This window comes from Equus caballus, chromosome 12 (genome assembly GCF_041296265.1).
Source record: "Equus caballus isolate H_3958 breed thoroughbred chromosome 12, TB-T2T, whole genome shotgun sequence".
NCBI lineage: Eukaryota > Metazoa > Chordata > Mammalia > Perissodactyla > Equidae > Equus > Equus caballus.
The window spans coordinates 30868523-30892274 of record NC_091695.1 but is presented as its reverse complement, the minus strand read 5'-3'; the positions used below and the strand labels follow the sequence as shown (position 1 = coordinate 30892274).

The following is a 23752-nucleotide window of genomic DNA, read 5'->3' as shown; positions in this document are numbered from 1 at the left end:
TCAACACGCCCGGCTAAAACAGTCCCCTGAACCAGTGACTGGGGCCCTGAGCACCCGCGAGGGAGACGCTCAAGAGAGTCACTAGGAGAGGCCCTGGAGAGGAACTGGTGAGCGGAGGCGAGGAGGGCGCAGCCCAGCCCAGCGCTCAGCCCTGACCGTGGGCACCCCAGCCACACCTCAGTCCTGGCCCGCCACCGAGGGCCTCCCTGTTCTCCGGAAAGAAGGCTGGCTGCCTTCATTTTCAGGAGGCCTTACGATCTGAGAAGACAGAGTCCATTCATCTGATTAAAGCCAGTTAGACAGGGGACCCCTCGAGCCTCCCCACCCGATCGTGGACAGGGCCAGGCTGACATGCCAACTCATCTACTTTTGGTACACACCTCTCGACATCTTTTTAAAGAAATACCTTCTTGTAGCGTTACACGAGATTTACTGCCTGTTCGAAGATCTCCAAGTCTGGAATTCCCCTTGGAGCACACCCAGCCCTACTTCCTCTACCCCTTACTCCTCACGACACTCTCACTCTCCCTCAGGGTGACTTCCAGCCCAACTGCTCTGGGGCCGTGAGACGGTTCAACGGCAGATGAAAGCGATGCACCTGAAATCCTGCGTGTACCTCTGGATGGTTCGGGAAGCACAAATGCTTCCCGATTCTGACACCCCTTCCCAGGCTTACCTGCCTCCCGACCCGCCACCACCCTGCAGCTCATCACTTGCTGAAGCCTCTCTTCTATATGGCCAATCTGTTTATGGAAGGCCACCCATCACCGTGCTTTTCCACTCCTCAAGCTAGACTACCTTTTCTCATGGAGAAGATCACAAAAACAAGATGACCGATCTCACCGTGGAGTCACACCAAATGAGCTGAGCCTGCCCTGCCTGCCAGACCCCTTCTCCTCAGTCCACCCAAGGCCCTTCCACGCCTACTGTGATTGGTCTTCCCCCCGTTTCTACAGCTCCCAACCACCTCTCTTCTAGGCCACTTGACATGCAGCCTCTAGCCTTGCCTCCCTGAAACAAAGCCCTTCCCTCCGCATGCAGCCTCTCCTGCCCACTGTCTTCAGACCACTCCGCCCCAGGTGACCTTGGCCATCCCCTCCTGCCACCTCTGCACTACCAGAGCAAAGAGCTCCTTTCTCTCCTTGTCTTTCACCTCTAACATCACACCTGGGACCGGCAAACATGTCAAGACGTCTCCATCGGAAAAACTGCCCCCAGCTCTGCCACCCCCTCAAGCTCCTACACCGGCTCCCTTCCCTTCAGGACTCGACTTCCACAAGAGTCACACACGCGTGTCCACTTCCTCTTCACCCACGTGCCTGTGAGAGCCTCCTCGCACACACGCCTGCAATCCCGAGCAGCGGGTCCGCCTGCAGCGCTCTAACGACACGAGCCTTCCACCAGCGAGGACCTGAAGCAGAAAGCAAGTGCCTGTTCCCTGCACTGGTCCTCCTCTGCACCTCGCTCTCTGAAGCGCACACTCTCCTCCTCGAAACTCCACCTTCCAGCGGGTTCGGCGTCAGGGGAAGCTTCTGGCTCTGCCTCTCTGTCCTCGCTGATTTCTCCTCTAGTTTCTAGGAGTGGGTTAGGCAGGGACAGCCGCAAGATAGCCTAAACCTTCAGGATGTCCTAACTTGGCAAATGCCGGAACACCTGCAGAGGTTCGGAGCTTCCTCCTGAGTCGTGTTGGAGGCAGGGGCCCGTCTCCTGTGTTTCAGTCACTGCCACCAGGTAAGCGCTTCGATAACTTTTGCTAAAGCGTAACTCTCACTTGATGACCATTTTCTACAAAGAAGTAAATCACCTAAATGAGAATTACCGCCTCTACCACGATGAGGAAGAAAAACTCAGGATGCCGGGCAACTTGGTAGATTCACGCCGAGCCAGGGGGCTCACTCCCGCAGCAGCCGGCCCGGTCACGCCTCGAAAGATCTGCGAGCGCCACGCCGTTAACTCTCAGCCTCTTCAAAACATACAGACTCCAAGCGCCGCACCAGACACGCGAACGTCAGGGCATCCTCCCGCTCCAGCAGCGCAGGCTCTCCGCGGCCTTCTCTTTCACCTCGAGGATGCGACCGTCACTCCCAGGTGGACGGGGCTTCCTCTGGCACCCTGGGCTCTGTCCTCCGATCCCGACACCATCACGCCCACACTCTGTCGGGTGCCTCAGACTCATATGCCCGACACTAATCAATCGTCCCCAGCCCCACCTCCTCCTGCGGTTCTGAGTTGAGTCAAGGACGTGACGGGAACCTCCAAGGTACCAGAACCTAACCTTCAGGATGATGCTGTCCTCTGCCCTCCGGCCTGCTCCGAAGCCCCAGGCTCCCTGAGCTCAGGCCAGGCAGTGTGTTCAGTTGGCTGCCCCTGTGGCCTGCATGTGTTCCTGTACACACACGGCAGGGGCTGGAGCGTGTCTGTGAGTGCGTGAGCTCCCCGTACACACACAGCAGGTGCTGGAGCGTGTCTGTGAGCACGTGAGCACCCTGTACACATATGGCACGTGCCAGAGTGCGCCTGTGAGCATGTGAGCACCCTGTACACACACGGCAGGTGCTGGAGTGCGTCTGTGAGGGTGTGAGCGCCCTATACACATACGACAGGCGCTTGAACATGTCTGAGCACCCCGTACACACACAGCAGGTGCCAGAGCACGTCTGTGAGCACGTGAGCACCCTGCACACACATGGCAGGTGCTGGAGTGTGTCTGTGAGCGCGTGAGCACCCTGTACACACATGGCACGTGCCAGAGTGCGCCTGTGAGCATGTGAGCGCCCTATACACACACGGCAGGTGCTGGAGTGCGTCTGTGAGCATGTGAGCGCCCTGCACATACATGGCAGGTGCCGGAGCATGTCTGTGAGCACGTGAGCGCCCTGTACACACACGGCAGGTGCTGGAGCATGTCTGTGAGCGCCCTGTACACACACAGCAGGTGCTGGAATGTGTCTGTGAGTGTGCGAGCACCCTGTACACACAGGGCAGGTGCTGGAGCGTGTCTGTGAGCGCATGAGTGCCCTGTACACACATGGCAGGTGCCGGACCATGTCTGTGAGCGCCCCGGACACACACAGCAGGTGCTGGAGAGTGTCTGTGAGGGTGTGAGCGCCCTGTACACACACAGCAGGTGCTGGAGTGCGTCTGTGAGTGTGCGAGCACCCTGTACACACACGGCAGGTGCTGGAGAGTGTCTGTGAGCGCATGCGTGGCCCGTACACACACGGCAGGTGCCAGAGCACGTCTGTGAGCACGTGAGTGGCCTGTACACACACGGCAGATGCCGGAGCACGTCTGTGAGCGCCCCGTACACACACAGCAGGTGCTGGAGAGTGTCTGTGAACGCGTGAGTGCCGTACCCGTGGTGAAGGGACGCCCCTCTCAGCCTCGCTTGGTCCAGCTCAGCCCTCAAGGCTTCGATGTCCAGTACGAGCTGATCCTACAAAACAGCAAATGACACATACTGCAGCTGTCTCCTTCAGGATTTAAAATTATTTGCATCAAATGTTGAACATAACCATAATAGGTTAAATTAGCAGTTATAAATATCAAGTATTTTAGTTCTGAGAACGTTTTCTCCGAGAGTCCTATAGTAAACATAAACACTCAGACCACCAAATTAGCTTTATAAACCCTGATGCATAAAAAGTCATGTCTTAGTCAAAGAGAAGTTTTTAGAGGCGAAACACCGAGTCATTAACAATTATTAATTCTGTAGAGAGATTTGGGGTGGGAGAGGCGAACAATACTCACCTTCTACTGCACAGACTTCCCTGTGTTGTCTTTTTCCTTTCTGTATTGTCTTTGTCTCACATCGAGCACACATTCATTCATTCATGAATCATTTGTTCATTTGTACGTCCAATCTCATTTTTGTACACGTCAAAACAGTAAGGAAAACTGACAAAAAACTTTTTAAGTCACCTATAACCTTCTAGATCTATGCTGTCCCATACAGCAGCCACTCGCCACACGTGGCCATTGAGCACCTGAATGGGGCTGGTCCAAACTGAGATGTCCTGTAACTATAAAGCACACAGCGGGTTTCAAAGACCCACTATGAAAAAATGAATGTAAAGCAGCTCATTAGCTTTTATATTAATGACATGATAAAATAACATTTGACTCTATCAGGTTAAGTAAAACTAATTTCACCTGTTTCATATTACACTTTTAAATGTGGCTACTAGAAAATTTTAGATTATACATGTGGCTCCCATTACATTTCTGTTGCACAGCACAGTTCTAGACGACAGGTTTGTGCTAAGGTTTTAGCTTCCAAATGAACCCAGAAAGGACTCAGAACTCTGATCCCTACCCGCTGCCAGACTTAACATCCACCGCCAACACAAACGCATTCACGCACAACTCTAGGAGTGCCATAAATCTTACAGCAGGAAAGTCTGACCCCACTTCACCCAACGTCTGTAGTAGTTATAGCAACAGTGAACTCGCTCAATTCACGGATTTCTCAATGATTTAGAGATTTAAGTACCTTATCATGTTGCGTTTCTTCTAACTGCTTTTTTGCATTTTCAACTTCTCGTAATAGAGAATTCTGCAAAAGATGAAGAGTCCTTTAGTGTTGATTCTTGAAAACGTTCCACATAATAGTATGGCTACATTTCTGTCTAAGATAATAAAGTACCACGGAAAAGGGGCCACGTGAACGTACTCATGAGCAGTATTAGAGTGAAATGCAACAGTGAGACCATCGCAACTTCTCATGATAATATGTAAATACAGAACCTACTACCTCCGTGATGGATTTTTCTAAGTAAGCATGTCAAGCCCATAGTGTAGGCCTATCTGCATCCGTTAAACTGGTTTATAGCAGCTTTTAGATTTTACAATTCATCGGTCACTTGGGAAACCTGACATAAGTTTCAAATGTACAGTTTAAATCTAAGGTCAAAGTATTCTGCCCTTAAGGTTGGCCCACTGATCAAGGAGGAAAGGGGGAAGCGCCCTGTGTGGTCTCTGATAACGCCTTTCCTGACGGGCTCTGTGCAACAGGAACGTCACGTCATTAGTAATGACCACTGGTCTCTCTCGAATGAGCGTGACCACGGTGCCCACCTCAGGGCAGGCTCTGGCCGTTATCTTTAGGGACACCCGTGCAGTCGGGACAGGTCGTGCCAAGGCCCAATGCAACTGTCGCCCATGAGAGCTTCTCTGACAAATTCTAGGGCTCTCCTTCACCCTGGGGATGGCTGAAGTGTCCCCATGATGAGAGGAGCATGAGTCCTGCTCAGACGTTTTCCAAACCGAATGGAGGGAGAGAGGGAGGAGCTGGAACACTTTCAGTTGATCCAAGCCTTTATTTTACACCATTCTCCTACACCGTTATGTTTATAAACGAGACAGAAATTAACTTCCGACGCAGGAGCAACGAAGGGGTGAGGGCTGGGCCCAGCAAAAGATTCCAGTGCAGGAGCTGGCAAGCGAGGGCCTGTCCCTGTCAACAAAGTTCTACTGGAACACAGTCACTCACTCACATGTCACCAGCGGCTGCTTTCATGCTCATTATTAGTAGGCATGAAATTATTTTGCTCAATTACTCATAATTCGTAAAAGCCTAAAATTTTTACTATCTGGCCCTTTATAGAAACAGTTTGCCAACTCCTGCTCTAGAGAATAAGAACGGTAAACAAGCTTCCATACACACAAATTGGGCAAGAACATAACAAACGAGAAGTTAATTCAGCGAGCGGTTAACAGTTGGCACTTTTTCCTCCTTACGGAGTCATTTCTACTTCCTGTAATGGCTGTTAACCACCATTATGCAGCATTCCTGGGGAGCAGAACATGGGCGATCTCTCTGTAAAGGATGGGAAACCTTCGGCGAGGTGTGTGACATCCCACCTTGTCTTCCAGGGCAGCCATCCTCTCTTTGAGATGAAGCTGGAGCCTCTCATCAGACTCTGACAGAAGCTTGTCGACGGTGTCGGACAGGCGTTTGTTATGCTCCTCGTTCATCTTCTCTCTCTGCCTTGCCTGGAACAGGAGAAACAAAAACCTGGCCACTGCGAGCAAAGGCAGGATCGTTTCCCCCACCTTGGAGTCACCCGTGCCGCCATCCCTGGGCTGTTCCGGCCCTCCGCCATCAGTGGACATCTACACGATGACCAGGACTGCCTCACAGGCGCAGAGAAAGGCAGGGCCAAGTCTGCGAGAGCGTTAATGAGAACGTCCACTGCTCCTTAAACGAGGCCCTCACGGGGCCTCAGCAACGTCACCCATCCCTGACTGTCGGGTGGGCTCCAGGAGCAGATTTACACCCAGACACAGCAGAGTTTCAAGGGGATCAGCTTATCCACACACCAGTGGAGGAATCTGCCCATGTAAACAGAAGCTTGCGTCTGGATTCAGGAGAAAAAATGAACTCAACTCACAAAGCAAAAGGTAAAGAAATTCATCTGGGGAAAAAACAGTGGAGACAGAGACTTTCACCTGTTCTTTATACTCCTACATCACTTGAATTTTTCGTAATGAACGTTTATGTTGAAAAATTACAAATAATCACGAGTAATTTTAAAACTTAAAAATAAAGTCGCTAAGTCTGTGTTTTATAAAACTATCATCAATTTCATGGCTTAAAAAGCTTGCTTTCACCCCTTATTCTGAACAAAGACAAAGGGCACGTGGAGGGGACAGGAAGGGCTAACAGGCGGCACCTGTCAGGGTGAGTCCCCCGGGCCGGTGGGCAGCTCCCGGGCAGAGGGCAGCATGGCTCGGGGGCTGAGACCTGCGCTCAAGCCACGCTGCCTGGAGGAGCAGCCCACAGGGAATCGCCAACACAGTCAAGCCCTCCGTGCTTCAGCGTCCTCAGCTGACCACCACGGGTGCCAGCATCTCCCTTTTCTCATGGGTCACGGTCAAATCAAACAGAAGGCTCTCAGAATCATGCCCAACACACAGCAGCTACCACCATCTGGAGAGACCCAGCACACCACACAATAAGGCACCGGTGTTCAAATATTTTTAAAGCAAAGCAACTTAAACGTTTACTTGGAATTGCCTTACTTATTAATGGCACCCCTATCTCAACACTGGTCCTTCCAAATTCTATCAACAGTTCTGAAAGTAAGGAAGTGCATCCCCAAACGGATAAAAATCTCTGCCTAAGAGCTACGTGTGTGCGTATGGGGGGCAGGCAGAGGACTAAGATACAATCTTCTGAAGGGAGTCAGAATGTTTGAAAGTCTGCGGTCCACGCCCAAGAATACGGGCTTCTGGTGAAAATAAAATCTGACGGCCTTGAATTGGTGTCGTAAGGGTGGGTGCCAGCTGGACGCAGGACGGCCACTCGCTCCATTGCCTGGATGCTCCACACTGACACCTGACCAACTCCTCAGGGAAAACTCTCTCAGGATTCAACTGACACGAGCCTCCACTGCACACTCTCTTCACAGCTCACAGCTCAGTCACAGTCTCCTCTTCCTCGCCAATACCCACCTCTGCACACACCTGTGTGTCTGCAGTCATACTTTGGTACTTTGGGAGACAGTCAGGCCCGTGACCTGAATTTGGGCTTTCAGTGCCATATCCTAAGCAAGTGGACCTGTCATCTAGGACAACACGCCTCACTCTAAGTTTCACGGGGACCCCAGGCCAGCACCTCAGGTTTCAGGGGCGCCTGGAGCAGGTCCCCTGACGGGCGGGTCAGAGAAGCAAGCGGCCTCCTCGGGCTGGGGACCCACCTCCCTGCAGGGCCTACGGGCACCAAGCTCTTCCCCTGCTGCAGTGCTGGCATGACTGTCCCCGGGGTGGATGCACCTGTCAGCAGACGACTCGTACATGAGGCCACAAACGAAACACACATGACAGGATGGAGAAGGGACCGGTGTCCGCGTCGGGACAAGTGGAATCACGAGGTGTCACTTTCCCCTGCCTGAGCGCGTCCCCCCCGCACCGGGCTCGGCGCTCGGCCTTGTGCCTGGACACGTACCCGCTGCAGCTCTTGATTCTTCTCCTCCAACTGTGCCTCCATCTGGCGCAGCCTCTCCTCAATGTTGCCGTGTCTCTCCTCGGCCTGTCAGCAAACACAGTGTAAGTTCAACCAGGGTCTCCGCTTCCCTGGCAGCATGCTGTACGCCACTGCGGCGGCAGCCAGCGGAACATGCTCTGCGTGCACCACTGTCAACCACGTGAGACGGAAAGCGTCTCCTTACATCTCCCGACACAGCCTACGTGGCTTCACGTGCTCATCTGGGAAGCGGTTAATCCTCTCACGTTGGTGACGCTGAGGCAGGACTGGTGTTGGTGACAAATGTGGTGAGAGAAATGTGCTTCCCCGACCCCGTGCCCAATTTCAGTGGATCGTATGCTCCCCACCCTCACACCGCGTTTGGTTAGTCAGCAGGGAAAGCAGGAAGCAGCAAGCGCGAGTGAGAGCAATGCACACGTTCTACCTTCCTGAGCTGGGAAGTAAGTTCGAACAGTTTAGCTTCCTTAGCAGCAGACATTCCAGAAGACAAAGGGTCAGACTATAAGGCCAACCAGGGACAGGAGAGACGACAGGGGAGAGAAGAAACCGACACTTTAAACACAGATCACGAAGGAAGAGAAGCGGTTCTGCGACAGCTGTTAGCAGTGAACTTGCTCTGAGGGAGGCCTGTGCGCACTCGACAGCATCTTACCCACCCAAGGCGAGTTTTCACCAGCAGCAGCCTGTGCCTGTCCTGCCCTTTTCCCACGGGTGCCCTCCCCAGCAGCTCACTAAGCTCGAACCAGGCGACATGAAACCACTGACGGAGGCGCCCACACAGGCCTCTGCCAGGAGGCCCCCTGGCCCGGGGCCGCTTCTCTGCCTGGCTGACTCCCACGGGCACTGGAGGCTAAGCCTTCCCTAGGCCCAGGGAGGCTGGGCTCTCTGTCATCACGTGCTTCCTCCTCCCGTACGGGCCACCTGCTTCTAGTACCTACAACATCATTCTGAAGGTGCCTAGTCACCTGTGGATAGAGAGGGCAGGGCGCGTGTCTTGCATACGCCTAGTCAACATTTGTTGAACAGATGAATGAATAAATTGCTTAAAAATTTGTTTATTACAAATTTATTTTCATTGTCTTTAAAAGAAAATGGCAGGGCTAGCCCTGGTGGCCTGGTGGTTAAGTTCGCTGTGCTCCGCTTTGGCAGCCCGAGTTCAATTCCAAGGAGCAAACCTATACCACTCATCTGCCAGTGGCCATGCTGTGACAGCAGCTCACATACAAAAAAGGGGAAGACTGGCAACAGACGTTAGCTCAGGGTGACTCTTGCTTAGCAAAAAAAAAAGAAAAAGTAAAACAAATGAGAATGGTGTTTTCCGATTTCTGGGACCAAGTCTATCCTTCTACACAAAGCTTCCATCCTACACTTTGAGTTGCTGACTAACTCTAAGCAGCAGTGACTCTTAGATCAAGCAGCCTGGGGATGAACAGCACACACCTGACAAAACTGGAGAGAAATTAGTTCAGGGATAACAAAAGAGGAGGCTCACACTGGACATTTAAAAAGCGGTCCAACCTCAGACAACGCAAGACTAAGAACCAATCTGAGCTCTTTCGTGGGCGGAGGTGCACCGACATAAGAACAAAAGGTAAACAAGGCACACAGGGAAATCATCTCAAGATCAAAATCCCGACATTGGCCCCAGAAGGGAACCCAAGGCGGCACCTTGGAGAGCGCGGCCACCCTCTGGGCCAGCTCCGCTTCCACCTCGGGGAGCGTCTCCGCTTTCCGCAAGGTCTGCTGCAGCTTCTGCTCCGCCAACTCCAGGCGCTCTTGTAACCGGCGGTTCTTATCCTCAGTCTACGAAACGAGAGCAGAGCATCAAAATGGACCAAATCTTCTGGCCCTCTCCATATTGACAAACTGAGGAAAACTCTAAACGCAGACATCTCCTAAACCAGCTCTGACAGAAGCAGCACTGTGCTGGCAGGCACTTCAGAGTGAACCTCGTCTTCCACTGTTTGGGCTTGATTTCAATGTGCAAAGCGCCTCTGCCAAAGTATTTGCTTTACCTAAATATCTTTGAAGAAGTCTTTTTTCTTAAAAAAAAAAACAAAAAACAAAAAACAAAGTTCCTATACATGAAAGAAAACCCATTTTCTGTGGAAGCTTGCTCATTCTTAGTGACAAGTTAAGGAAGAAGAGTCATCATTAACCCTTTTTAAAAAATAACCAGACCCATGATTTGAAGGTAACACTACTTCCAGCCAACTGCCAGGGGCAGGTAAGCCAAAAGATGGCCTTCTCCTTTGAAACAGAGACCTTCGAAGAGTCGGCCTAAGGAAAAGCTAGTCAAGCTATTTTTGTAAATGTATCATTGTTCTTTTAAAAAGTCCTCCTACTCTAAAAAAAAACTTCAATGTGGGAAATTTAGACAAGAACTTCTTAAAAAAAGAAAATTTTAAAAATCATCTGTAAGTTCAGGTTCCTGAGAGGCGGACATTTGCTCCTAAGCAGCTTTCTCCTCTTCCTGTGTGCACATATCTCCGTAGACATACAGACAATATATTACGCTTGAAAACCTTTGGAAAACGCGTCACACTGTCCACAGTATTTTGTGGTCTGCCCTTTAAAGTCATCCCTGTGAACAACTCCCAAGCTCTCAAACAGTATTCCACAATAAAATTGTTAATGGCTTCCTAGTATTTTATGTTTTATTTTTATTTTGGGTTTAATGATATACTTTATGATATACCAGATGAACTCACTTTATTTTCAAGAAGCTGGATTGGGGTTTTCTGGTTAACTCGATTCTCTGGGGCTACAGAGAAACAGGAGCAAGCGTGGCTCAGCAAACCGCAGGAGGGGCAGACTCTCCCTGCTGGCTGCATTTCTAAACGCGCCATGTATTACACTGACCCAGCTGTTAACAAGCAGCCACTGCCTTGCAGCTCTCTGCCACTCTGCTCCTTTGGTAAAAACGCTAACAAGCAACAGATTAACATTCACTTAAAACAAAACAAAACAGGAGAAAGAAGCAAGGAGTGCAGTTCCATAAAATGGTTAAATCAAATCCTAAGTAATTAAAACTGGCCAGTTGAAGTCATTCACCCTTTTGAACACAGTAGTCTAAGATTACAAAAACTTTACATTGGGCCTTGGTTTCCAACATGGAAGTCACAGGAAAAAGGCCTTTAACTGCCTTAGTAATTATTCAGCGAAAGCCAGACAGAGCTCTGTAAGATCCCCTACCTGGCGATGCACGGAGTCTTGGTGCGCGATTTCGTTTTCGAGTTTGTCGTTGAGGTTGTGCACAGAGGTGGCCTCCCACTGCGCCGCGAGATAGCGCTTCTCCAGAGCAGTGATTCTCTCTTCCATGTCTTCCTTTTGGGCCATGGCCTACATTAGGTGTTTCAGACGGAAAAAAGGTGAATGCTAAAGAGAGAAAAAACTGGACTAAACTCTAATTTTGAAATCAAATATAAAATTAGTGTCCTCAGAATTCAGTTGATAGAGATGCCAGTTTCCTTCAAGGTGAATGGCAATGTACCTATCTCAAATATCATAAATATTCATAAATATTCACCTACTATGTTTGGCCACTCAGTTTACGAAGCTTATCCTTTTCTACATAAGATTACCCAGAAAAATGGATAATAAAATAGCCCAATCTTGCAAGAATCCCAGGAGGTGAAGGTCTTGACAATGAAGACACGACCTCTGTGTGCCTCACGATGCAAGTGCGCTCCTGCAGGACGGGGCGAAGCCCCTCAAGGACACGATGCTGAGACACTAGGCTCATTTTCTTGGCTAGAAGTTGGATGAAATCTCATGCAATTACCACAAAATTAAAGCAATAACATTAACAAATGGGAACAGAAGTCAAAGTTCAATTTAATTGGATGCAACCTTCTGATGCCTCATTCAGCAGCAAAATTCTATTACACAGTATCGAACACTGAAACCAGGACCAGAACTTTCTGATAGCACCATTCCTGTCCCCCAACCTAAAAGTCCATTTCAGGTCCCTCTTTGTTTACTAAGGAACTCACGTTAGCCACGTCTTAATATTCAAAGTGACGGGTCTTAAAGAAGTTCGAAATCCTCTGCATATTAAACTCCGCCACATAAATAATCTCCTCCTGCTGCCAAAGAATAATATAACTAAACAAGTTCTGTAATAAATGCAGTCTTTTCCTTTGTTTTGAATTCCTACAGAAAACTGCTCACACCGAGTTGCTGAAGGGGCAGTGCGGCTGCTCCGCACCCACGTGAAAAGGTCTGAAGGGTCTTCCCGACAGGCTCTCTGAGATGGTCTCGCAGGGGTGCGCGTGCATGTGTTCTGTTTGTTTACAAAGGACGGGCTGCAGTGACAGGAGGAAGCACCAGAGAAAGTATCCAGCCCTCATTTGCTCTCATAATGATGGTTAGACAGATTCTCGTAAATAATTCTACGTGCAGAAACATGTGCCGGAAACGAGTCTATTTCTGCATATTGTTCCAGCACGCTCCTCACGGCACAGTGTGAGCCAATTCCACTCTCGCTGTGGTCCGACCTCTGACATTCAATACCGTCACCCATCCCTTCGCAGAGCAGAAGGTCAGAGCGCCGGAAGACTGCCAGGAACGCGCCCTTAACGCTCAGCAGATCACGCTCACATCACTTTCAGGGAACAAGCAGACAACCGAAACCAACATTCCCCTTAAGCAAGAAGGAAACCTGAGCATAACGAAGAATAAATTCAGACAGCCTGGAAGCCGTGGACGTGAGGGACCCACAGACCAGGGCACTACAGCCACACCGCAGCACGGCGGGGAGCCGCGGCCACCAGGCTAACAGACCAGCTGGACCGGGGGTCCTCCAGCTCCGAAGACCTCAGGGAAAGGAGGCCTCACCACAGAGATGGGGAGGCGCCTACCACAGCCTCACAGTGCTGTTCTGTTTGGCCGTCACTTATACAGTAACCCAAAGGCTGGAGGGAGCTGGGAGCGTGAGGGACAAGATGAGCGAGGATCAAACCCAAACCGCCCAGCCCTGGGACTCCAGGGCAGCGCCGTCTCCACCACCACTCACTTCGCGGACGTCCCGCTGCAACTTGGTGTTCATTTCCTCAGATTTGATGAGAGCTTTCCTAGCGGTGTCCAGGTCTTTCTCCAGCTCCGTGACGTGACTGGAAAGGGCGGCCAGACGCTCCTTCATCTGCCTCTGCTCTCTCGACTGCTTATCTATGACTTCCTGGAGCTCGATGACTTTAGCAAGGTCCTCCTCGTGGCTTAAGGAACCATTGGAAGATCGCTGCTGGGGGAAAAAATCCTTAAATAGGCTTGTTTGGTGAGCTAGGAAGTAAAGGACTTCCAGGAGGAAGGTAAAACCAAAGCTGATTTACGAGACCTGCTGGATGGCACAGCGCTCACGACACTCAAGCTCGAAGCGGGGCTCGACAACAGTTGTGAAACAGTGCTGCACGCACACTGCGGGCAGATGGAACTAGGAGACGACAAAGAGAAAGCCCACGGACTTGCCTTTCCATTAGTGCTCCGTGTATTTTCTTGTTTGCGGTTTACGTCAAGCACCCCATCTTTGAGCGTTTTTTTCTGATTATTCTGTTCCTTAAGAATCATTAGCTAAAACCAAAAAAAATTGGATAAGAGCAAAGAAATAAGGAAAGATAGCAAACTTCTTTTGGAAAAACAGAACTATAAACTGTAACCATAACACAAAAAGAAAACACATGGTGGTGTCACCCACCCTGAGGGGAACCAGGTTATCAAAACAGAGTTTATTATCTCCCGGCCAACCGGGTACTTAAGAGACTTTTGCAACTTGGAAATAAAAGTCTAGTTTACGAGTCATTCAAATGACCCAGATTCAGAAAGATAAAGAACATCCGATATCCACCACTAAGGCATCATACTTTTTTCAAAATTAAGAAGTAAAAATTAACAGCCCTCAATTCCAAGCACACAATGATTTAGCAAGCTTACCTCCTCGTGTGTGGCTCCTAATTCTTCTTCCAACAAACTACATCTTTCAAGTGCTACTCGTAACCGCTCTCTCACCTGAAAACAGCAGGGGTGGAGTGTGTGAGTGCACACTTCTCCAAGCCTTCGCGGACAGTGACCCTATCACTAGCAGAATATAACACAGAACACCTGGAACGTCTCTCATTGATGTTACCGTCATGGAAACTTGCTTTTAACAGCTTTAAATTTTAAGTTTGAGAAAAATCTTCTCCCTAAATAAATTACATTACCCAATTCTTAACAGCAAATCTATAAACGGGATATAATAAATTTTAAAACATTTATGTCAGGGGCTGGCCCCGTGGCCGAGTGGTTAAGTTCGCGCGCTCCGCTGCAGGCGGCCCAGTGTTTCGTCGGTTCGAATCCTGGGCACGGACATGGCACTGCTCATCAGACCACGCTGAGGCAGCGTCCCACATGCCACAACTAGAAGAACCCACAACGAAGAATACACAACTGCGTACCGGGGGCTTTGGGGAGAAAAAGGAAAAAACAACAAACAAAAATCTAAAACATTTCTGCCAACTAATACTTTTTAACCATATAGAACTGTCTTCTTATAGAAGAACTTTGTTGAGAAGAATTCCAGAAGGTACTAAGAGTAAACTGAAGCTGCACACGCACAACGCCTGCCAGGCGCACAGCGCGCAGCCCAAGCCTGGCCCCGGGGGCCGCCGGTACCTTCTCATCCAGAGCTTTGTGGTGCTGGAACAAAAATTTCAGCGCCTTCAGCACTTCCACCTCACTGGACACGCCGGCGGGGGACTGCGCCTGCCTCTTCACCACCGTCATCCTCAGGGACGGCTCGTGCCTGGAGACGAGGTACTCTAAGTGCTCCAACAGCAGCTGGGAGAAAAGGCCAACACAGACGCAAGTTTAAACAACACCTTCAATTGCACATTGGGATTCGGGGCAAATCAATCCTTTCCATCTCATGCTGAACCAGTGTGAATGCCTTCAATCCAGTAGAAAGTTAGAGAAATTCCTCCTCAAATGGATCAAAATACTAATTCTTAACTATGAATTTCAAGAAAAGTATGAGAACGCTGAACTGATCGATCACAGTTAAGTCGTGGGAAAATGTCGAAAATGTGTTTGAAACCAGGTAGAGTGGACGTCTTTCGAGTTTAAAGCCAGCCAGAGTGACTGATAGTGGCCCAGAGGCTCAAGTTCCGGCACCTACTGACCCTGGTGTTGTTTCTTTCGGCCTTCATTTCGGCAATTTCTTCCTCCCTCTCAAGGAGCTGTTCCCTGCACGCACTGAGGTCTTTAATGAGTGCTGCATACTCCTAGAAAATAAGGGGGGAAAGAGATCTTTTAAGGACAGACTCCCAGCAAGCCACCCCAGTCCTCACACAGGCAACCCCAGCCGGAGGCCCTAAGGGACCTCCGTGGGGGGTCGAGCCACCAGCCCAAGACCGCGCAGACGCCGTAACTCAGACGCCACCCTCCCTCCACCCCTGCACCTGGGCACACGCACAGCGGAGGAAGAAGGGACTCCAAGCCCACCTCCTCAGACCCAGAGAAGCCCTCGACACGTTCCTGAGCAGGAATCCTGACACCAAGTGGACACAGACATCTTTAAACGACTCGCACCCCGGTGACCTGGAGCCACCGGAGAGTAAAGAGGCCCCAAAGGCCGCCGCCCTGTGCCCAGCCTCCTGCTCTACGCGGATTCTCCCCTGGGGAAGAGCATCCCCAGGAAAAGGCTGATGGCACTCCAACGCTAACGGATTGGCCAAGTAATTACTCAAAGCCAACTCCCTAATGTGGACTTTTCACAAATGCCGGTAAGCCTTTGGTAGGAAGGGGAAGTTTAAGAAGACTTATTTCTGGGGCCGGCCCCGTGGCCAAGCGGTTAAGTTCGCGCACTCCGCTGTGGCGGCCTAGGGTTTCACTGGTTCGGATCCTGGGCGCGGACATGGTACCGCTCATCAGGCCACGCTGAGGCGGCGGCCCACGTGCCACCACTAGAAGGACCTGCAACTAAGACATACAACTATGTACGGGGTCGGGGGGGATTTGGGGAGATAAAGCAGAAAGAAAAAAAAAAAAGAAGACATTTCGTTAGCTAAGGGGAAAAAGTTCCTTGACGACATCACTGAGAGGAGAGGTGCCAGGCGCTCCCCTTGTCAACCGTGGGTCACTTCTAACTGCAACACTGAGCACCCTCACACAAACACGATGTCATTAAGCTGGGGAGAAAGGAAAGCACTCACATTCTCCTGTCAGTTTTTCAATGGAGCAAAACTCCTCTGAAATAATTAAAATTATCTGCCAACTGCCAACGTTTCTCAACATTTTAAGAGTTTTCTCTTTACTGGACAAAGGAACGGATAAAGGTTCACCTAACAAATAATCCAGCTGCCAGTCAAAATACGAAAAGAGGCTGATTGAGGTAATTCTAGAAAATCAATTGACAAACAGGTGGTGTAAAGCTCATTCCTAAATTAATCATTTGCAACTCAAAGTCAGCATTACCATCTGTGGTCAATTAGAATTTGACTTTATAAGGCTAGCCCACAAAAGCCTATTTGAGCCATGATGCAGAACTGAAATACTTACCCCTGGGGGATGAAAGGAAGCAAGCCATATTGTTACATTCCACAATGGAAAAGAGTAAAGTGAAAACATTTATTTTTTTCTCGAATGCTGTTATCTCAAGGGTAACAAACAGAAGGGGATGGGGATGGAGACAGTTTACAGAGATCTTGAAGGACACGTGAACATTTTTGTGGATATAGTCAGCTAACGCCCATTTTATCTAATTTCTTCTTCAAGAGTCTATGACTGTGGGTGATCAACTTCCAGCCTGACAGCATGAGGAGCTCTGCTGACCTGCTCCCCAGTGAAACTCGTGAGATTAATAGATAAAAACAACTATTGGTGGGGCCGGCCCGGTGGCACAGCAGTTAAGTTCACACGTTCCGCTTCAGCAGCCCGGGGTTCGCCGGTTCAGATCCCGGGTGCGGCCATGGCACCGCCTGGCATGCCATGCTGTGGTAGGTGTCCCACATATAAAGCAGAGGAAGATGGGCATGGATGTTAGCTCAGGGCCAGGCTTCCTCAGCGAAAAAGAGGAGGACTGGCAGTAGTTAGCCTAGGGCTAATCTTCCCCCAAAACCAAAAAAACAACTATTCAAAGCCTCTGACCTGGTCCTAAGGGCAAATAACAAATGAAGAAACATCTATTCAAGAAAATCTATGAAGATTCCGTGGAAAGGGACGAGTCTGCGGCTTCTGCACCAAGACTGCTCCCTCCCCCACCCCAGCTCCAGGAGGTAGAGACTCCAATCTAGAGGCTGCAGCCAAGAACACAGGCTTCCCGTCCCCTCGCCCCCATCAGAAGGACTTCTTCCTGGGAGGGGCAGGACAGCAGCATTTCCCACCTGGGCCCCCAGCTACCTGGCGCAGAGGGAAGCATGGTGGAGATGTGCGGGCTCCCAGGTTCTGCCCAACTTCCACTCAAGGAATAGAGGCTCACGCCACACCTTGGGTGGCGCGTGCTGAGAATCCTGGCCCTGATCATCCCCGCCCTCGCTCTCTGAGGCAGTGGTTCCAAGGCTGCAGAGACCCCAGGCTGCTGCCCACCCCTGCCAGTGCTCAGCTCCTAGAGCACAGGTGTCACTCAGAGGAGCCTGCCATTGTCCGCACCAGGCTCCAGAGCCCTAGTTCAGAGATTTTCCGGTGGGGGGGCGGGGGGAGGCAGTAAGAGAGCTCCTAATCTCGTCCAAAAGGAGCTGACTCCACGGGTGAAGTTTAAGCCTAAGGGCGCTCTCAAGAACAGTGGGGGTCAGGTGACAGGCAGCTGGGCAGCTGGGAGGAGATGACCGGCTTTCCCAAGACACAGCCCAGACGGTACCCCGCTGGTGTGCAGGAGGGAACTGGAGCTTCGGGGAGCTGGGAGGAACCCTCCTGGGGTCAGGGCAAATACCAAACTCTGACCTGGAGACAACTCCTAGAAAGGAGGCAGGATTTGACTGGGTTCGTGTGTAGGGGAATTTATGCCCCAGGGCACTGCTGGAACTAGAGCAATTGGCTGGCAATTAGTGGAGTTAACAGCTGGGTGGGTCAGGGACAGAGGGGAAGAGGGCCCCTACCACTGCCACTACCGCCCAGGGCGACTGGGGGCCTGTCCAGAGCCGCACCTCCCCGCCCCCCCCAGGAGCACAGCCGGGGGCCACAGACACAGGCTTCACTGAAATCATCCAGCTACTCAATAAACTGGTTAAAATGGTAGGTATATACGTTTTCATTGTACAAAATTAAGGTTTAACTTTATTTTAGTTCAAATGGATAGACAACAGTTTCAACACCAATAGTTACTCAAGTCATCCTTTCCCCTGCTGAAACGAATCGCTTTACTCCATATGGTCTGTATATTTTATCACAATTTACACACACACGGTGCCCTTGGAGAAAAGGCTGCTCCTGAGAGCACAAGACTGGCTAAAGAACACGGACGACTCTGTACTTCAGTATTCCACCGCAGGCCTGCAAACAGAAAGAAACTCCGGGAACACTAAAAGAAGTCATTCAATGTGCCTTGAAGCCTGACACACACTCCCTCAAGGGAGATGCTGTGTTCAGAAGAGCTGGTAAGAGGGTGAGGCCAGAAGTGGAGGGACCAGGCAGGTATTGCAATGACGCAGGCAAGACCAGGTGAGCGAGCGCACTGTAAGAGAAGTCGGAGGGCTCCGAAGATGCCCTGGAGGAGAGCCAACAGGATGTGCTGACAGACCCAACAGATCTGAGAGGAAGAAAGGCCCAAGACCATGCCAAGGATTCCGGCAGGAGCAAGGGAGGGACGGAGTCACTACGTTCCGAGAAGGGAACGAGCATGGGAAGAGCACGTTCTGAAGAGAGGGGCGGAAGTCCAGTGTGGACTGCTCCATTTGAGATAGCATCAGACACTCACGCGGAGTGAGATACCCAGTGCAGAGCTGCAATTCCCTGTCTGGAGTTCTCGGGAACGTTGGCCAAGACGGGATAGCAATTGCATTCCACGCAAATGGACAAGGCACTGAGCGCAGACAAGAAGAGATGAGGTTCCAGCCCTGTGACAACCTAACATTGGACGGCTGGGAGATGAGGGGCATCAACAAAGCAGACTGGGAGCGGGCAGTGGGCAGGAGGACATGCCGGAATCCAGCGCTCCCAGCAGGAATCAGCCCTATCTCTGATGCTGGCTGACCGATCACTGATAGGTGGATCTGCTGAAAGGCAGGTCAGCGGTGACCGTGAGAACAGCAGTTCTGGCGCAGCGGCAGGGCCGAAAGCCTGACTGGGCTGAGGTCACTAGAGAGCAGGAGGAGAAGCGAAAACTCCTTTGAGGAACTGGGCGGTAGAGGGGGAAGAGAAACAGGGCAGGGGCTGCAGCAGACATGGGTTTAGAAAGACCTTCTGGAGGACGAGACAGTGTGCGAGACAGTGTGCGTGCTGACTGGCAGGAAGCCAGGGGAGCGGTGGGACTGACAGAGTAACTCCCCTGAGTAAGGCGAGCAGATCGGGCCAAGCGGCCAAGTGCAGAGGTGGCCTTTCCTGGGTGCACACAGTTCGCCCACAGTAAGAGGAAGGGCAGCCGAATACACGGGCACAGATCCAGGTAAATAGGTAGACATGTGGTGAGAGTTTACGCAAGACCTCTTCTGATTTCTTCCGATTTCACTGAGAAAACAGAGGACTTGGCATTAAGTTTCAGGGTGGGTGAGGAGCGCTGGGGAGGGGAAAGGGGAAGGAAGAAAACAGCCACCTAGAAGAGAAGAGTCGCTGTGACTGTGGCGGCATGCAGGTCCACTTCCGGTCACTGGTCACGACAGCGGACAGAGAACGCACTTACTGGGTGCAGGCTTCTGCCGGTGAGTACAGTGAAGTGAAAGAGGCGAGGGAGGGGCAGGGCGTGCAAGGCTGTGATGATAACGGACCATGGGATTTCAGGGGGGTGAGGAAGAAGGGAGAGGGGAGAAGGGCGAGGGACCATGACAAGTGGCAGGGGACCTGCAGTCCCAGGAGGGTTGAGTATCAGCGTTTTATTTTTAAGTCTTACTAGCTGTCATGGACAAATTTCGCCACCTTTAAATGAAACGCCTAGTCGAAGCACAACAAGGTGGACACTGGACGCTTCAGGGGGTGCGTCGAAGCTCCCCTGCGCACCGGGACGAGGAGCTGGCTCCTACACGGACTCACACCGCCTGGAAAGAGGGAGCTCCGCCCCGGAGCCCACTTGCGCTCCCATCGAGCCCCTATGCTGGATGCCTGTCACCTCGCTTTCCCGTGACCTCCTCCCGCCCCCCTCCCCGGGCAAGCCTCTGTCTCTTTCATGCAGTTCCCCTAAGTTCTTCCTAACAGCCCAGACTGTCTTCGTTCACCTGTAAAGAGAATATGCTTCATTCCTATCGCTGGGTTATATCTCAAAAGAAATCTGTGACACACTGCTTTGGCCATGGTAGAAAACACATTTACAGAACTTGACAATTATTTTTACTCCTTAAAGGAAAACCTTTTCCCTTGGCTCAAAAGAATTCGACAACTGAAAAAGCATCAAAGCAAATTTAAACTTAGGAGTTTAGATACACATTAGACAGGAAATTCCAAAGTTTAAGACTCCAGAAGCACGTTCATATGTGCACTGTGTATCATTATTGCAGAAAAAACTAGCACAGGCTGAACAAACCCCAAATATGTGCAGTAAATGATCTCCCCTATTACCATCACAGGAATCTAATTGTCAGCATCTACCTTTTTCCTCTTTAGAAAAAAAACGTTGCTCTAAAAAATACTGTAAGCCACATATACTACTAGTCTAAAGTGTCATTCTATTTACTATAATTAAAGTATCTCTGAAACTGAACAGATCCAATAATCACTGGGATACTTTCATTTAAAGTATAAGTCTGAGCAATACAGATTTGCATTTCCGTTTGACACTTTCTAGGATTGAGAACAGGGAAGGTAACAGCCATTAACACCAGCTCAAGAACTTGGTTTCACATAACGCTCAAAAATGCTGACATTTAGCATTTCTGGACAAAAGGTTCAGATCTGGATAACAGGTCCAGATTATGCAAACCAGACATTATTTATCAAAATCCGCCATGAGACCAATTTTAAGTTACGTCCTATGGATCAGATGCAACATTTAGCTCCGAAAGCAAAGAACATTCTTTCTTCCCAGTCATTCCAGTAGCTCCCAGCAACTGCAGGACTCTGGGCTGGAAGCAGCCACCCTTCCCACTCCCCCAGCCCCACGTGAGTCCTGCCCCCCCCCGCCCTCCCCCAAATTCTTCACTCGGCCATCCCACGCTGCGCTTCAGCATCTTTCACTCTCTAGCATCTCCATCAGTACTTTCGTTTTATGTTTTAGCTACTCTTCATTATTTTCGCTAACCTGCTGAAACAGGAGCGAAGCTTCAGTGGCGGCAAAAAGTACCCGTCCTCTTGGTGTGGGGACAGGGAGGGTAATAAACAAATAGAAACAGGGTCTAACTGTTAGCACACCAAACGAACCCCTGAAAAACTGACTTGCAGAACTGACAGATTATCTTGTGCCAGCAGAAGCTACCCGCTTCAGCCTTAGGTTTTAAAGCATGTCAAATTGTGAAATAAGGGAAATTGGAAGTTTATTTACGAGTCAGCAAATCATATGTTTCAAAACTCCAGCATCTTGATTAAAAGTGTGCTTAGAAAGGTTATTACAACTATCTATTCCTGTTAACAGACTATGTCTAACTGTCTGTTCATGTCGCATCTAACGACGGGAGAAGAGGCACAGTCAGAAGACAGCAAACTTTACGCCCTTGGAAAAGCTGACCGTCAGCTCACTAGACTTGTGGAAAGCCACTTTTAAGGCAACAGCACGGGATTTTCAGTCACTGAATGTCATTTGCAAGCAACAGAGTAAAATGCATAAGCAGTTACAAAGTCCCAATACATCTAATTTCTTTTCTTGTCGGTTTCTCTTTAAGAAATGGATACTGACACAATTTATGCTGCTGCTCAGCATTTAGGGATTCATAGCAGAGACTGTATAATCCGAACCGAAAAAGACAGTACAGCACAGTATTTCAGCGTCATCTCAACTTGGTTCACAGCAAACACACACCATGCGTATTTTTTACGTCTTTAAGATAACACAGAGACGGACACCCAGCAAACAGCTAATGCAGGTTACCCACCGGGACTGGGAAAGGGGGCTGAAGCGAGACTTCGTTTTTAATTTATATTCCTTTTTAAATTTTTAACTATGTACTTGCCTTGTATTTAAAAACAAACAAAAAAAAGACCAATCCTCCCTTCTCTTTTTGTCTCCCAAAACCATGCTAGAGCACAGGACGTGACCAGAATATGGACTGTCCACGTGGACACAGAACTTGTTCAGAAACACCTGCCCCCTCAGCCACCACACCCCAATCCTGAATCCTGTTCTTGCTCTCTGCAACCTGGCCTCAGGCCCCGCTGCTGCCCTGAAAGCGCTCTGGCTCAGACACAGCAATCCCCTCGCCTGCGCTAACCCCAGGCAGGCTTCGTGCTCGCTGACCTCGCCAACCACCGTCAGGGAGCATGCGATCCCACCTTCCCCTTCTCTTCCCCTCGTCCTTTTCCCTGCTCATCTCGTAACTGCTGAACAAAAGGTTCCTGGGTGCCCTGTTCACTCTCCACAACTGTGTCCTGTGTCCAAGGCTTTAAGCCCCCACCCCGGCAACTGTCCAACTGCCCGTCAGACATCTCTACTTGGACGCTTAAACCACCTTCCCCAAACGGAGTTCATCACCCTCCTCCCTGACCCAGCCCCCAACTCCTCCCAGGCCCTCACTCAACTCAGCAGAGGACCCACCCAGGCAGTTGTCCAAGCCAGACTCCCGGACGTCACATCACCCACTTCCTCTCCCCCCACATTAACCAGCTGCTGGGTACTAATTCTGCCTCCTACCTGGATCTTCTGGAGGGTCCTCGCTGCCTCCTGCTCTGCCTAGGCCACCAGGTCTCCTTGGTCTGGAGGGGTGGTTCCAGAAGTCAGCTCCCGCAGCTCTGACCCTGCCTCTCTCTCTGCAGCCTCCTCCCTCATCACTCTGTGTCTCCTACTCGGCATGTCAGTCCCAACTCATCTACAGTTCCTAGAACACGTCTGTGCCTCGGCTGTGCCCTCTGCCTCAGGTCTGTGAATCGGCCGGTCTTCCCCTGGCCACCACTCGCCCTGCTCAGTTCACGGCCTAAGGGCCGTGTGCTGCAGAACAAAACACCCGTCCACCTCAGAGGTTTGCAGGCGGCACAGGGAACCGTGCTGTCCAGACCAGCTGCCTAAAAACCACCTGTGCAGCTGACGAAAATACAGACTCCTAGGCCTCAGCCTACTGAATCAACATTTCTGGGGTGGAACCTGGAATATGTATTTTTAAAGGCTTCCCAGAGGAATTCAGTAGCCATGCTGGGAAACAACTGACCTTTATGACCTTGGACTGGTCACTTAGTTCTCCATCTTGACCACTCATCTAAAAATACGGGGAGCAATATCTACGTTCTACCACGGCCACAAGTGTGACATCAAATGAGGACGCTGGAAATGAGCCACTCCGCTGAAAGGCCTCACTGTCAGCCCTCAAACACAGGCGACGGCCGCCACCTGGCCCCGCCGAGCTCCTTCCACAGCATCTCCGGGCGTTTCCACCAGGAGCAGGTGGCTAACAGGGTTCTGACGGGCTGATTTTTGCAATATTGCTAAAACGGATGTCACTTAAGTACCTTCAAACGTTAGCTCAGCTCTTAACAGAAGCATTCCCACCCATGATGGGGAAAACGATC

At 50.5% G+C, this 23752-nt stretch overlaps 1 protein-coding gene across 10 annotated transcripts in view; it reads right to left on the bottom strand.

Moving 5' to 3' along the window:
* The window catches only part of LOC138916664 (liprin-alpha-1-like), an 85477-nt gene that overhangs the window by 45855 nt on the left and 15870 nt on the right, over positions 1 to 23752 (bottom strand). For 4 of the 10 annotated variants that reach the window (XM_070229736.1, XM_070229739.1, XM_070229740.1 and 1 more), the window contains exons 2-12: positions 15142 to 15243; positions 14636 to 14800; positions 13916 to 13990; positions 13454 to 13555; positions 13005 to 13226; positions 11183 to 11329; positions 9656 to 9790; positions 7949 to 8032; positions 5863 to 5994; positions 4493 to 4555; positions 3357 to 3436 (exon numbers count right to left, since the gene is read on the bottom strand). In XM_070229736.1, the coding sequence (XP_070085837.1) occupies positions 3357 to 3436; positions 4493 to 4555; positions 5863 to 5994; positions 7949 to 8032; positions 9656 to 9790; positions 11183 to 11329; positions 13005 to 13226; positions 13454 to 13555; positions 13916 to 13990; positions 14636 to 14800; positions 15142 to 15243 (1307 nt within the window). Of the gene's footprint in view, positions 1 to 3356; positions 3437 to 4492; positions 4556 to 5862; positions 5995 to 7948; positions 8033 to 8411; positions 8487 to 9655; positions 9791 to 11182; positions 11330 to 13004; positions 13230 to 13453; positions 13556 to 13915; positions 13991 to 14635; positions 14801 to 15141; positions 15244 to 23752 lie in introns of all 10 variants that reach the window. The other 6 variants (XM_070229735.1, XM_070229737.1, XM_070229738.1 and 3 more) reach the window with 4 other exon arrangements.